Raw genomic sequence first — 15,847 nt, forward strand, 5'->3', positions numbered from 1 at the left:
TGCTCGTTTGTGCAGTTTTTTTTCCTGAAGGGGGAAAATTCTCCCTTAATTTTTACCTCCTATTTTGTTTATTTATTTATTTTTGGCCGTGCCCCGTGGCTTGTGGGATCTTAGTTCCCCGACCAGGGATCAAAACCCCAACCCCCAGCAGTGGAAGGATGGAGTACTAACCACTGGACCACCAAGGAATTCCCTGTGCGATTTTTTTTAACATAATTCATTTCTTTCTTGAATATTAAGAATTTAAATTTTAAAATTAAATTTTTTAATTTAAAATTTTGATAAAGCATAAAAAAAATAAAAGCACCATATGTCCTCATTATCTGGATATATAATCCCTAAACTTTATGGTATAGATATTCTCACTTTCTTTTCGTGGATGCTTGTCTATTCTATTTCATGGGTTTCTCTTTGTCTTTCGGTTAGTGGCTAGGTGGAGTTTTCTCAAATCAGGATGGTGTGTTTAAGATGACTGTCTTCAAAATAGACTTAGTGATATTTGCTGGGAGGAGAGGCCTTGCGTGTGTGTTGGGGGATGGGGGGTGGTATGTGACTGCCAAGTGAACGAAAGCGCAAACAGTTTGTGTTTTTTAAAAAAATCACATCATACCAACTTTGCTGTTTGTTCAACCTGTTCTTTTCGAATAACATGGGATAACACATAGACTTGACTGCTAGAGTATTATTTGCCACAAGTAAGTGACTCCTGTGCAAATATGTTTCTATATGTTGTTTTGAACAGGCCTCCATGTAGTGGAGGTGACATATGATGATGTGCCCATCCCAAACAGTCCCTTTAAAGTGGCTGTAACCGAAGGCTGCCAGCCATCTCGGGTTCAAGCTCAAGGACCGGGATTGAAAGAGGCCTTTACCAACAAACCCAATGTCTTTACTGTGGTTACCAGGTAAGCAAGGTCCTGGGATCTGTGTGTTGACTCTGTAAAAGGAGTAGCCCTAAGTAGTTTAACTGCTTTCAGGAAGTTTTATAGGTGTATCCTACATATGTATCATGGTCTCCCAACGTTTGGGAGGCTTTGTATTTCATATGTGAGGCGTCTTCTTCCATAGAGACATATATTACAGAGAAAGACCAAGTATGCTTTTAAAAGTACCAAAAAGCACTTGATAATAGTCATAAAACTGCTGAACAAACCAGGACTAGATGGGAGCTACTTAACGTGATAATTCAAAAATATAGAACCAATTTCATATTTAAGTGAAATATTAGAAGTATTCCTATTAAAACTGGTCACAAGTCTCATACCTGAATTGTACTTTCAGACCCAGCCAATGCAACAATGAAGGATAAGCATTGGAAAGGAAGGGTCGAAGCTGTTTTTATTTATATTACACTGTTTCTGGTTGGCGAAATGGGATAGTTTATAGAGGGATTTTAAAGGAATTTTGGAAATAAGCAGACTGGCATGAACCACTAGTACAACTTGGCCTTTTTACTCACACTTTCCAGAGGGGCAGGAATTGGGGGTCTTGGCATAACTGTCGAGGGACCATCGGAGTCAAAGATAAACTGCAGAGACAACAAAGATGGCAGTTGCAGTGCTGAGTACATCCCCTTTGCTCCAGGGGATTACGACGTGAATATCACATATGGAGGAGCCCACATCCCTGGTAAGCTATCCTTCTGAAGGGCACCCAAAGAATTATTGATTTTTGCATGAAAGTGGGTTTGATTTTGCTTGTCTCACTGAATGGGAAAAACTGTCTGATATTTGTAGTAGCTGCAAAGTGAGAATTTTCCTTAGGGCTGCATCTCCAAGTATATCCCAACTCCTAAGAAGACCAGTATTATGCCAAAAACCATTGGCTTGGAGTTTTAACTGAAAATGGTTGTTCACATGTTGAAGGACCTAGATCTTAAAGGAAAGCTGATTCTTTACAAAGTTGAAAATCTTCACTTTATTTTGTGGTTAGTTCTTATTCGTCCTATACACATCTTGTTTTCTGTTTTCCATTGACAGTCCTGGTAGCTGATAATGACACACAAATTCAGGGTCTTATATATTAATTTCTGTTTAATGATGTAGTATGTACACTTACTGTAAAATAGGAATACTAATAATAATTTCCTGTTCATTGTATGGTATTTTTTTAGCCCATTTTGTGACAACCAAAAATGTGTCCAGATATTGTCAGATATCCACTAGGGGACAAAATCACCTGTAGTTGAGAACCACTGCTATAAATTATTCAAACATTAAAAAAATATGACTTAAATAGTGAAGGGCCCTCCAACTTTCATGCTCCAGCAGGGGAATCTCCATAGATTCTAGTTCTGTTTATATAGTGAAATGATTGCCACCCAACACACGTCTAGAAGGGTAGGTGAGTGTGTGGTAAGGTGTGGACGGAAGTCTAAGGACTCCAGGGCTGCTCCTGAGTCACCTTATGCCTTGTCTCATGTGTGTTGACAGCAGGAGAAACCTCGGGTGGGGCAGTGTTGTTCTGAAGGCCATAAGCCAGGATGAGAGAGAGAGAGGAAGGGGCAGGCTGAGGGCCCTACTTTCAGGTTTATGGATTGACTTCCAGGAAGCTGGAGTGTCCACTGACCACATGCTTTCCTGACTCTGTCTGCTCTTTCCCCGTATCATGTGCAGATGTGTACACACACTCGCACTCACGCTGGCTCCTCCTTTTTCACGTTGATCAGAAAGCATTGAAATTCAGCTGAAACTCATTCTACTCAGATGTTCATTGAAGCCATAATTCATTTAAAATGACATTTCTCCTCAAACTTGTCCTTGCAGCTCTTCCAATATTGATTTTTAAATTCCTATAATCACTAGTCAGGGAGAATTCAGCCACAGACAAGACAAAGCTCCTGCCGTCTGTGAGTTTCCTGCCAAGTGTTTACAAAGAAAGAGAGCGGGGCTCAGGGACCATACAGAGCCAAGAGGACCTTTTGGAGTTTTGCAACTGTGCACTTCATGGGATGGGAGAATAGAGCTTGGAGAATGGGTAGAAGGCTGTTGCCAGGGCAGATGAACTGGTGGCTCCCACCAGGCAGGCAGTAGTGGGATGAGCATTTCCTGGTAGTGGAGGCAACAAAACTATTTTGACTTTATTGAGAAAATCTGGTGGATGCCATCAGCTTTGGAATTCCCCTTGCAGAAGGGGGTGAGAGGTTGGGCCCCTGTGGCTGATGCACAAGCTTGAAGCAAATGGCCAACTTGGAGCATAACAACAGAAAGAGACCCATTTAGGGTTTTTTTCATCAGATGTAGATGGTGCCTCTTTTTTATTTTTCAGGCTCTTTGCCTTCCAGAGCCAAATGCCAACTTCTCCTGGACCCCAGAATTTTCCCAGTCAGAGTCATTCAGTAAAGCGTTGGTTGATTGTCTTAGTGTCAGGCTTCATAGCAAAGGTAGCGCATGAGGTTCTGCTGTGAAACATGCAACAACCTGGTAGCTTCTAATTTGCTTTCATAGAAATTCTGGTTGGTTAAATATTAGCCTGGTTTTTCCTGGCCTGACACAAACCCATAGTAGGGTTATTTTTAACCAAGTATCCTGTCTTACCCGCGATGGCATATCCAGGTTTCCTCTGGTGGGTCAGCTGTGGTCTGTTGGTGATGGCTGTTTTGACCACTGGATTAAGTGGGATGACTGCGTCAGGAAGAAAGGCTGCTGTGATTGATTGATCATGTCTGCCTGGAGCACAGAATGGGAGAGTGGCATAGATTGCCTGGTATCTGCCACTCTAGACCTAAAGTTACCTTGTTGGTTCTTGGCTACTTCATGCTGAGTTCAGACCACTTCCATTGGAGGCCACCTTGGAGACTGGCTTCAAAGTTAGTTCATTGCCATCACTTCTTGATACTGAAATCCTCAACGATCTCTCTTTAAAATAAAACTCCCTTTTGTATCACTAAACTCCAGCATGGAGCGTGGTGCTTTTTTAAAATCAATACCCTCAAAGAGTCAGAGGGCCCCAGTGTCAGCGGTGGGGTCAGCCATGCAGGGGAACCACAGCTTACACTCAGGGAGAAAGCAAGGCTTCACCCAAATGGCCAGGGAACCAAGAAAGCCATGAGTGGTGGTGGGAGGGCGGTGCTAGCTACGTTGCAGGGCCAGGAGTCCAGGGGCCCCTGAGGAGCCTTTTATGGGAGAGGATGTTGAATGTGGACTGCACAGCCTGCAGTCCTCTCCATGCCTTCCTTCCACCACTCAGTTCCTTCAGTTCCTTCAACAGCCTGTCTTCTCCCTCACCTCCAGGCCTTTGCACATGCCAGTCTCTCTGCTTGAAACCCTTCTCAGTGACATCTGCTCACCCATATGTCTCATATGTTATTGGAAAGCGTCCTCTGGTCTCCCAGAGACCAGATTCATTGTCTTCTGAGTGCTCCACCAGCACCTTATACAAGTCCCCAACATGGGTTGTGTATGACAGTGACTTGCTTACCTCATCCTTCTCCTGCATGGGGTTCCTGGAGAGCTGTTAAGCACTCTGGGCCCAGAACCTGGCGCCATGTCTGTACACAGTAGGTGCACTTGGGTGCACAACACAGCAAGGCAGGAGAAACTGACTGGGGCTGGTGTAAGTGAAGGCCTGGGTAGAGCAATGGTGCAATTCTGGGTGCACACAAGGAGGGTCTCCAGGCACTAGGGGGGGCTGTACTTAGAATCCTGTGACCTCTTTTCTAGGCAGCCCCTTCAGGGTTCCTGTGAAGGATGTTGTGGACCCCAGCAAGGTCAAGATCGCTGGCCCTGGGGTGGGCTCGGGTGTCCGAGCTCGTGTCTTGCAGTCCTTCACGGTGGACAGCAGCAAGGCCGGCCTGGCCCCACTGGAAGTGAGGGTCATGGGCCCACGAGGTAAGTACACATCCTGCCTTCCTGCCGACACTCACCTGCCCTGGACTGGGGCAGCCATGACCCAGAGCAGGCACTTTGCTTTTGAGTTTAGTCATGAACTTTAGGTTAAATTTCTTAAATTACTTTATTGCTCCATGTTCTAGCTAAATTGTAGAAGTTTATGCTTAAAAAATTGGCAGGCCTGTTATTTTTCCGGCGGCCTGTCTTTTCTGTCATTTAATAATATGACCCTAAATGTCTTTTTAAAATTTCGTTTTATTTTTTGAAAGTAGAAAGATGAAGCAAGTAGTATCTGGGCTCTCACATGTAAAATTATCGCAACTGCTTAATGATGTGTTTCAGCATTTGTGAGGTGACTGCGGTGGGTCTGGATTTGCGTGGGTGTTGGATTTGGTGCTCATGTGGGAACACACCCCAGATTTCTGGAAATGAGCAATACTCAGCCCATGTGACACGTAGCTTTGTCATTGTCCCAGCTCCCTGGAGAGAGGTGGTCTCTTAGGGAATGGGCTTTGCTGGCAACTTGGCCTCCCCTTTTGCAGCCTGGAATTTGGGTTGGGTGAGGCTAGCAGGCCATTTTGGGACAAGCCCTGATGTGCGTTGAAATTTACCTTTTTCAGTAGGTGATCACACTTCCTCTTCCAGCATTTAAAATGTGCCATTCTCTGCCTAATATCTTAACTTATCTGGATTTTTACTCAGTGATGTGTTCTTGGCTTCACAGAAGTGGCAAATGAGGGCTTCCTTCTTTGAAGAGGAACTTTCTCCTTAATGGGTTTCAGCAGGAGGTTATGCCCTTTGAAACTCAGAGCAGAAATGGTTTTGGGGGAAATGAAGTCATAGGGCTGGAATCTGATTCCACAAAGTTACTGAGCTTCAAGACCTGTGTGTGTGTGTGGTGGGGGCGGGGTAGAGGGACAGAGAGAGAGAGAGAGAGAGAGAGAGAGAGAGAGAGGCAGGGCAGAGGGGAGAAAGAGAGAAAAGCTTTGCTGAGATATCTACGTCTATTACAGAGGACTCTGAAATAACAGCCTTTTAATTTTAGCTGATGAGACGGATTCCCAGTCAAGGCTCAGCCCCTTGAAAGCCATGTCAGAGTTCTTTAAACGGGACCTGAAGGGTGACTTTATGGAGACAGGTTTGCATTTTCCTATTAGCTGCTGCTCTGATTTACGTAACCCGAATGTCTCTTGCTGGCCTTAACTCTGAAATTGCCTCGTACCTGCCTCATGTGCGTTGCTTAATGAGTATGCCACACTTTGATTAATCTACCTACCCTTCAGCTGATGCATCCTGACACTCAGGTTCAGAACTGGGATCTAGAATCTACCAACCTAATGCATGCCTTGATTATGCTTTAAAGTGACCTCTAACCATCCCCTGCAGATGTCACATTGAGAGCCCTCTCACCCTCATGAGATCAGCACCTCACCTGCCCTGCACCCTACACCCAGCATGCTGCTGCCATGATGGTCTTTGCTCAGAGGTGGATACAAGTTTTTTTTTGTTTTTTCTTTTTTTGCGGTACGCGGGCCTCTCACTGCTGTGGCCTATCCCGTTGTGGAGCACAGGCTCCGGACGTGCAGGCTCAGCGGCCATGGCTCACGGGCGCAGCCTCTCCGTGGCATGTGGGATCTTCCTGGACCGGGGCACGAACCCATGTCCCCTGCATCGGCAGGCAGACTCTCAACCACTGCACCACCAGGGAAGCCCCTGGATACAAGTTTTAACTGGCTGGCCCATTGGTTAAATTTTGCTGTTCAGAGTTCTGGACTCTTTGACCGTTTCTTGGCTGTAGAGTAAAATTACCTCATCCCAAGCATACCTAACCAGCTTGAAAGGATAGCATGTCTGCAACAAGCATCTTCACCATATGCCCTCCAGCAACAAGTGCAGGCAGTCTCCTTAATCATACTCTAGGTCCGACGGAGTGTAGTTCAGCCAACAGAAAGCTAAAGGTGTCTCTCAGGGTCATTTCTGCAGCTGTGAATTGGGGAATCTTTCTCCTGTGATTTCTTAGGCCTCTGATTATGGCCTGCTTGCCTTTGTGTTATCAGTGGAAACCAATAGCTCTCACGGATGAATGTGATCCTTCATGAACTCAGCCCAGGTGGAGTGAAGGGGAAGCCAGGCAGTTCCTCAGCCCTCTCGTCTCTGTTCTCAGGTCTGGTGGAGCCCGTGAACGTGGTGGACAATGGGGATGGCACACACACAGTGACCTACACCCCGTCCCAGGAGGGGCCTTACATGGTCTCTGTTAAATATGCTGATGAAGAGATCCCTCGTAGGTAAGCTTCTGTCACTTAGGGAAGGGGTTCAAGCCCACCCCTCTGGTGACCAGCACTGCTCTGGTGGCCCACCCATCCCTTCATCTATCCATGTATCCATCCATCTGTGCACCCACCCACGCATCCATCCATCCACGTATCCGTCCACTCGTTTACCCAGCCATCCATCTGATCAGCATCACTGAGAACCGGCGTGCTCTGCACAGGTGTTAAAATACACTAGCCTTGATGTTTGTGCCTCCTGCTCTCTTCGTACCCCCCCTGCATTTGTTCCTTTCAGCCATCTTTAATGTAAAGGTGAGCTGACAGTAAGGAGTGTGTTAGTTCATCAAGGTCTTCTTTCTGGTGACCATGCAACTTGTTTTCTGATTAGGGCAAAAATTTTTACTTCTTAATTGAGAATTTGGTTGGCCATAGCATTCCCAGAAGGTGTTGAATAAAAACCTGTTCCTCATTCCTATTAATAGAAAAAATGTTGCTTAAAGTTCTTTACCTCTCAGAAGAGTCTCCAAAGATTTTTTTTATCATACTTAGAATTTAAAATTTTCACCTGTACCCCAAATGTGCATATTTTTACATGAAGGTATACATATAGCTCTAGCTCTGTGGAAAGGTAAATTTTATAAATTACATTTATGTGGTATTTGACTAATAGGTCTTGTATCATCTAAAACATACTAAAAATAGAAAATAAGAGGACAAGATAATATTGAAACATCAGTTTTAATATTTTTTCTTTCCATTTTGGTGATCATTGTGTTAGTAAAACAAAAGTGGGTTAAATGTGTTTAACCCCATGTTTGCCAAACTAATTTGGAAATTAGTTTGTAACCCATGGAATGCACTTATGGAAAGCTGGTCTGTTGTATGATGGTTACACGGTTGTAAATTTCTGCTGGATTTGGCACTTAAGTCTTATATGCTATAGAAATCCTCCCTCTCAATCCCAGTCTCTTGTGTAAGAGAGGTCAGATGTAGCTGGGTTGAAGTGTATCCATACTGAACTGGGGTGTGTATGTCTGTCAAGTCCCTTTAAGGTCAAGGTCCTTCCCACATACGATGCCAGCAAAGTGACCGCCAGTGGCCCTGGCCTCAGTACCTATGGTGTGCCTGCCAGCCTGCCTGTGGAGTTTGCCATCGATGCCAGAGATGCCGGGGAAGGCCTGCTTGCTGTTCAGATAACGGTAACCTTGAATGATTTTTCTGGAGCCAAACTTCATTAATAAGACCTAATTTCGCAGCCAGGGATAAGAACCAGGATTTTAACAACTAATTTCTAGCCTCACACAAATGTTTGTCTGATTTCCTCACTAGAGAGTCGGTAATTGTACAGGACAACAGACAGGCTTGCCTGAGAAGTCTGAGAGTATAGCTTCAAGTACCACATTTTGGTGAATCTCATATATTTTGCTCTCTGTCATATCTATTCCTATCTTTTGTTGTTTGAATGTTTAAAATTACCCTTTGGATTAGTTAAGACTAAGTTCTGCTGCATATCACAGTCAACCCTCAAATAAGAGTGGCTTAAACACATGGGATAGTTCTCTCTTGTTAGACAGGCCCAGAGGCCGGGCAAGGCGCCTGGGTGCTATGTGCTTATCAAGGAAGCAGGCTCCATTCCACCTCTCCGCTCCTGTGTCCTAACGTGTGGCTTCTGTCCCTAAGGTCTCCTCATGGACCATGAGCCTGCTGGTGCTCTGGCCATCCAATCCACATGGCACGCCAGAAAGAGGAAGAGAGCAGAAGGGACGATGGGACCTTCCAACTCAATCAGCTCTCTTAAGCAGCCCTGTCAGAAGTCCCTCATGAGACTTCCACTCTCTTCTCGTTTGTCATAAGTCCCATGGCTGTACCTAGTGGCCCAGGATACTAGGAAGTGGCGTCTCGTATTCTGGAAGCAGCATACCTAGCTAAGAATTAGGTTCCTATTAGTAAAGACGGAAGGGAGAGTGAAGGTGCTGGTGCAGAAGCAGGAGCCTCTGCCCCCTTGTCTCCCTACATTTCGATGGATTTGGAGCTAAAACTGTTCGTTCCCTTGACAGAAAATTCGCTAAAAATTGACCATGTCCATTACAGTGTTAAAGGGATCTATGACCCTCTGCTCCCACCACCTCCCCAAATGTATTAAGCCAGTAATTCTTTTTTCCTCCCGCTAGAGGCATTCATTAATGAGCAAAATCTGTCAAGGTTTTCTTTGAATGGTTTCTACATCTTGATGACAACATCGTAACTAGCATTTCTCTGTGATCCACAGGACCAAGAGGGAAAACCCAAAAGAGCCATTGTCCATGACAATAAAGACGGCACATACGCTGTTACCTACATCCCCGACAAGACTGGACGTTATATGATTGGGGTCACCTACGGTGGGGACGACATCCCGTTGTCTCCCTACCGCATCCGGGCCACACAGACGGGCGATGCCAGCAAGTGCCTGGCCACAGGTGAGTGCAGCTCAAGGACAGGAGCGTGTGTTTTGGCATCAGAAAGCCAGCGTCTGCCACTTAATAGCTGTGTGATCAGGGCAAGATGCTCCACCACTCTTAGCCTCAGGCAGACTTAGATGGAAGATCTTTTTGGAAAACATTTAAGTTCAAGAAGCTCTTCCAAGGATCAGAGACTGTTATTGCAGAGATTAGATGAGGTCAGACATGAAAAGTGCTTAGCACAGTGCCAGGCACATGGAAACTATTACAGTTACTTTTGAAGTGGGTGATTGTGGAGATTTCAGTTGTTGCGATTTCAACTGTGGCTCCCATGAAAAGCATCAAATTTATGCCTTTCATGAGTAGATGGTTTAGTTATTTGAGATATATTCAAGAGCATTTCAGGCCAGGGCTAGAGAAGCACATGAAAGGATCTAGGTTTTTCCTCAACACTCAGGACTCACGTCTGAGTCTCTCGGGAATTCTCCAGGAATATTAGAGCATAACAGTTCCTTCCATTTCTAAGACATGACCAATTGAATATCATGGGCAACCCTGATGTTGCTTCAAGCAGATTTCAAACCATGAATCCCCATCTCTGAAGTGAAACTGATTTGCTTCTCTTTAAATAAAACTAAACAGAGGTCCACCCTGGATGTGTCCTATTTCTCTCATATCTCGTCTTGTTCTTTTGTGTGTGTGTGTGTGATACGCGGGCCTCTCACTGTTGTGGCCTCTCCCGTTGCGGAGCACAGGCTCCGGACGCGCAGGCTCAGCGGCCATGGCTCTCGGGCCCAGCCGCTCGGCGGCATGTGGGATCTTCCCGGACCGGGGCACGAACCCGTGTCCCCTGCATCTCGGCAGGCGTCACCAGGGAAGCCCTCTCGTCTTGTTCTGAAAGGAGAAAATCTTTTGGCTTTCAGGGTGAGGCTGTAAATTGCTCAGCTTGGCGCTTTTTGGCTCATCCACCACAAGACTGTGCAATTTTGTAACGATGGCCAGTCTGCCACCTCCTAGGTCTGTGCTGTTCCAGAGACAACTGGATTGTCTTTGCCAACCTGAGGGCATGTGAATACTGGGTGGGAACTTCCTCCTGGCTTTCCAGGCTCTCCTCCTTCCCGCAGCTCAGGCAGGATACTCTGCTCAGCCTGGGGGCTCCTTTGGCCCTACCTCTCAGTCTGTCATTCAGCGCCAAACTTCAGTCTTCCCTTACTACTCACTGTCTCAGCATGTTCTTATCACTCCCTGTCGCTTCTACACACTTTGCTTTTTTTTTTCTGCCAGGGTGCTTTTAATTCATAGTTTTTTGCACTCCCTGATCTGTGGATCCTCAGTAAAGGGGTGCCACAAGCCAGAGAGACAGACAGATAGACGGGTCATCATTTGGAGACAGAGGTTGTAAGTCTTCCCTAGCCAAGGGTACCCAGGCTTCAGAATTCAGCCATTTCCCCTTTCTCAGGAAGCCCTCTGTCAATGTGGCAACCCTGGGATATAAATTCATAGAACTTTCCACAGATGTGCTGCAGGATGCTTCTTTGAAGAACCATTGATTATTTTTTTGATAACTTAGTCCCCCCTCGGTGTTTCCAACACAGATTGAGCTGTCATTCTTGGTGTCCAGCCTGCATGCATCTGCCCTGTTAGATTTTGAGCATATTGAGAGCTGAGGCTGTGGTTTGCTCACCTTTGTGTGTATCTGGCACTTAAGAAAATGCCCAATATGTGTTTGCTGATGAAAGTTGACCTTCATCCCCATACACTTGAATGCTGGCAAAGCCGGTTTAACACATGGTTATCACTCAGAACTTGCAGATACACCTTATTTAATAAGTAATGGATAGAATCAGCATCTTCCCCAGGGCATCTCTGGGACATCCCTCTGCACGGCGGTAGTTGAAGGTCTAACATTCACAGATACAACACGAACGTGTGTGATTTGTTCTTGGGCCTTCGGCTGCTGTCCATGGCTGAAGCTTCCACTCTCTCCTCCTAAACTTTTCTGCAGGTCCTGGAATCGCCTCCACTGTGAAAACTGGCGAGGAAGTGGGCTTTGTGGTAGACGCCAAGACCGCCGGGAAAGGCAAAGTGACCTGCACGGTTCTGACCCCAGACGGCACTGAGGCTGAGGCTGATGTCATCGAGAATGAGGATGGCACCTATGACATTTTCTACACGGCCGCCAAGCCGGGCACCTATGTCATCTACGTGCGCTTTGGTGGCGTTGATATTCCCAACAGCCCCTTCACTGTCATGGTAAGGAAAATTCCTTCTCTAGAGCATGCTGTTGTTAGCAGGAACAGTAATGACTGCTGTTGGTTACACCCTGGCTGAGACATCCCCGGCCACTTTTTTTTTCTTTTCTGTAAAAAAAAATTGTCTTAAGCAGTCATGACCTTGAAGAATCCTGTGTAATCTCTAGAAACCCAGGGACCCTTTGGCTCTAAGGGGTTTTAGGAAATCACTGGCAACCAGAGTGTCCATCATTCTTAAGGATCTTAGGCAATGTCCTGGCCTAAGCCCAGCTCAGAAAGATACGCTTTGACAAAAACGTCTATGAGTAAAACATTACAATTTTTCATCCTGCTTGTTCTTCCTCCTCTCTCCTCCCCTGGAGGAGAGAGGTTCCCGAGGCTGTTATGTCTGGAGACTTGACTCTGATATCCCAGGACTCAAAGTACCTCCAGTTGTGTTTTGGAAAGATTCAGACTTTGATGATGAGGGGGAAATAACTTGTCTTTTTGAAGCTAGGAACATCTGGAATAAAAGAAAACCATTATGCAAAACCTCTGAGCCAGAGAATGGCTCGGCCCTTTAATTTTCAAATCTGAGTGACTTTTAGATCCTCCTTTGATTATTGAGGTTCTTCAACCAGGAAAGGGGTTAGAAACCTCAGGAGCAGTCCTTCATTTAACCCTTAAAACTAAGCATTGTTGGCCCTTTTACAAATGCTGTGTAGGAGCGGGGATCAGACTCAAGTCCACTGAACCCAGACTGCCTGCTCTGGACAGCTGCTGAGCACCGTCCTCACCTGTGTCCTTTGATGCCATGGGCAGCAGACCACAAAGTTTACAGAACTCAGTGGCCTGGCCCCACGCACAGCCTACAAAGCTCCATCTAATGATTTCACTTTATGCAGCAGCAGAGAAGGACACGAAGACTCCATTCCAGACAGAAGCCCGTGTCTGTCTCCCACTCTATAATCTGCTGAACCTTTATTCTTTTCCATAGATGTTTGTTTATCTATAAACGTTGTGCCAGAGACCTGGAGCCTTTTTATGTCTCGAGGATGTAAACACTTTTGACGCTGTTAATTTGGGAGTGTTTTTCTCCTCAGGGGAGAAAAAGATGCAGCTAGAAAGTGTATGTCCTTCTTATTTACAGAGAAGTCCCAGTTGTAGTTGTAAGAATCTGTTTTTAGCCCACAGGAGTTTTTATCTGGTTGGTTAGAATTGGGCAGAGGTCACAGCCCTGCTGGTGGGATGGGCTGGAGATAAGAGACCACATTTGGAGGGTGTGAGTGAGGAAATCAGGAAGAAAATACCAAGGACCATTTTAGCAGATGAGTCAGAAACCTGCAGTGGAGGCCACCAAACTCGTTAGGAATGAAAGTCCATTCAGCCCTGGAATGCACACAGAGCAAGGATCCTTTGTGTAAAACGCACTAGCCCCCTAACAACTGCTGAAGGCAGGAAGGGATGACACTCGGGGCACATGCTTTAGGTCTTCATTCTCCCGTTCCTAGCTTCCTCCAGCCTTACCTAGATGGGCTCACTTTCTATTCATTGGCCTCTTGGGGCTAGGTTCGCTGTCTTCCCCTGCAGGCTTGGGGCCAAAAGGACATGAACACCCTGTACTGCCTTTGCAGCAAATGTCTGCAGGAGCCCCAGCAGGCTGGTTCAGTTAAATACATCTCACAGACGTGCACAGCAAGTCACGGGTCTAGCAGCTTCTCTGCCTGTCACTGTTAAGTCACTGATCAGGGCTTCCCTGGTGGCGCAGTGGTTGAGAGTCCGCCTGCCGATGCAGGGGACACGGGTTCGTGCCCCGGTCCTGGAAGATCCCACATGCCGCGGAGCGGCTGGGCCCGTGAGCCATGGCCACTGAGCCTGCACGTCCGGAGCCTGTGCTCTGCGACGGGAGAGACCACAGCAGTGAGAGGCCCGCGTACCGCCAAGGAAAAAAAAAAAAAGAAGTCACTGATCAAAGGCTATAGCGTAGCCACTGAAAGATCTTCCCGGCTGATGTGTCCCGGAGTCGCCCAACCTGAGATGGTCCAGGGGGTGGGGGATAGGGCTGTTGCAAACGTTGAAGCTTACAAAGCTGCCTTTGTAAGTGAAGCCCCCTTTCTGAGATGCCAGAATACACAAAAGGGGCTAAACATGAGCACGGAAGTTTTCCTCCAGAAGGGAGGCTTTCCAATTCTTTTATTGTGGGAGAAGAAGGAACTGAGAGGGGACCCATCCCTTATCAGGGTGATTGGATCAGGAACACAAAGTCTGTGGTTTTTAAAAAATGAATTTATAAAAACTTTTAGAACATAACTATAGACACATACCAAGTAACAAGAGACCCCTTTCCCAATTTCATGCTCCAGGGGTGACCAGCATTAGGTTTTCTCCTGCTTATACAAGAAACATGTCAGTTTTGTGCATGAGATTAACCATGCACATTGCTTTGCAACTTGCTTCCTTCCCTCAATATGCTGTAAATACCCTTCCATATTAATTGATCTGACTTGATCGCTTCTTCAGAATGGCTGCACCGGGGTCCACTGTACAGACTTACATAATTTACTTAACCGACTCCCTTACAGATGGACATTTAGGTAACTTCAGCCTTTCCCAACAATGAATGGCTCCAGTAAAATCCTTTGCACACATGACTTACCTATAGACTTTCCTGCCAGTATTTCTATAGGCTTGCTTCCTAGAAGTGGGTCATGGGTTCAGAGGGCATATGGATTTGACATTGGAAGAGGAGATGCCAACTTGCTCTCCACAATGGTGGGAAGAAGGTAGGCTCCCGCTACAGGGAGTAGCTCTCTGCTAGGCAAGACAGAAGGGGAGGAAGCAGCCCTCGGGTTGTAGAATCTACTGAGTCGCAATGTCCCTCAATGTGATTCCCAACTAATTTCCATTTGCCACTGACCAGGCCACAGATGGGAAAGTCGCAGCTGTGGAGGAAGCACCGGTAAATGCATGTCCCCCCGGATTCAGGCCCTGGGTACACTTTTTGTTTTTGTTTTTATTTTTCCCTTTTCCATGTCTTTGTTTACTCAGCCTTCATTGCAGAAAAGCTGCAGCCTGCTTTTGGGGATTGCTTAAGCCCTCTGGGTGTCCTGGTCATTGGTTTGTCCCCACTGATCAGTGCATCACAATGATTCCGGCTTTCTCTGTAATGAGACCCACCTGTGTCATCGTTCGCGCTCCACGAATCGCCCGCCACCATGTCTGTGATCACGCTCGGTGCAGTTTGTCTCCACGTTTAAAGAGAAAGATGGACAGCTGTCTCAGCCCTCCTGCAGACTCTAAAAGCCACCACTTGCACATTTGGTTTCTGTTCAGGGGGAAAGCCACCGCTGCTACTTTCTGCCACTTAAAACGCACCTTCTTTTCCAGGCCACAGGCAACTAAACCTTTCCAGGTGGAACCTCTTGGGACTCACAGACATTGCTGTCTCTCACTTTTCCGCTTTCCCATGGGCACTACTGGGAATTTCACAAGCAAACAGCCTAGGGATTTTTAGCAATTGGTCAGCATGATTCCTCCAATTCTTCAGGTTCTGCTCTGGCCCCAGAGCCCGTTAGCCAAAGCCCGCAACGCATGGGCAGCCGCATCCCCAAATCCTGGCTGTACAAGCTTGCAAAATTCCCAGTTGCTCTGCCCCCTGTAGCTTCCCCAGCTCACACTGTTGTCCACTTTACCCAGTGACCACTGCTTCCTGTTTTTAGGTAACTGAAGAGGCCTATGTCCCAGTGAGTGACATGAACGGCCTGGGGTTTAAGCCTTTCGACTTGGTCATTCCGTTTGCAGTCAGGAAAGGAGAAATCACCGGTAAGCACTGTCGTGAAAGCTGTCTTGTTCTCACTCACTTGCACTAGCTCTCCAAACAGTGCGCAGGAGCTGGTTCCACCTGTCCCCCAGACCTGGGGTCCGGAACCCGGCATCCCTGAGTCAGTCCATGAGCCCATGGGATTGCAGAATGTCCTGGGTGTATATGTGTATCTCAGAAGAGGTGGTTCATTTATAACTTGCATCCTGGAGAGAGGGCCAGAGATGCTCTGTAAGGGGAGAACCACTGTGTT

General features: G+C 46.6%; 1 protein-coding gene across 5 annotated transcripts in view; it reads left to right on the top strand.

The window, feature by feature from the left end:
• The window catches only part of FLNB (filamin B), a 134,834-nt gene that overhangs the window by 91,975 nt on the left and 27,012 nt on the right, over positions 1–15,847 (top strand). For 2 of the 5 annotated variants that reach the window (XM_067754912.1, XM_067754907.1), the window contains exons 23-32: positions 743–905; positions 1,469–1,629; positions 4,662–4,829; positions 5,875–5,967; positions 6,994–7,117; positions 8,145–8,301; positions 9,372–9,561; positions 11,549–11,796; positions 14,695–14,766; positions 15,494–15,596. In XM_067754912.1, coding sequence (XP_067611013.1) covers positions 743–905; positions 1,469–1,629; positions 4,662–4,829; positions 5,875–5,967; positions 6,994–7,117; positions 8,145–8,301; positions 9,372–9,561; positions 11,549–11,796; positions 14,695–14,766; positions 15,494–15,596 — 1,479 coding nt within the window. The remainder of the gene's footprint in view (positions 1–742; positions 906–1,468; positions 1,630–4,661; positions 4,830–5,874; positions 5,968–6,993; positions 7,118–8,144; positions 8,302–9,371; positions 9,562–11,548; positions 11,797–14,694; positions 14,767–15,493; positions 15,597–15,847) is intronic. The other 3 variants (XM_067754908.1, XM_067754909.1, XM_067754911.1) reach the window with 3 other exon arrangements.

This window comes from Pseudorca crassidens, chromosome 10 (assembly GCF_039906515.1).
Source record: "Pseudorca crassidens isolate mPseCra1 chromosome 10, mPseCra1.hap1, whole genome shotgun sequence".
Classification (NCBI taxonomy): domain Eukaryota; kingdom Metazoa; phylum Chordata; class Mammalia; order Artiodactyla; family Delphinidae; genus Pseudorca; species Pseudorca crassidens.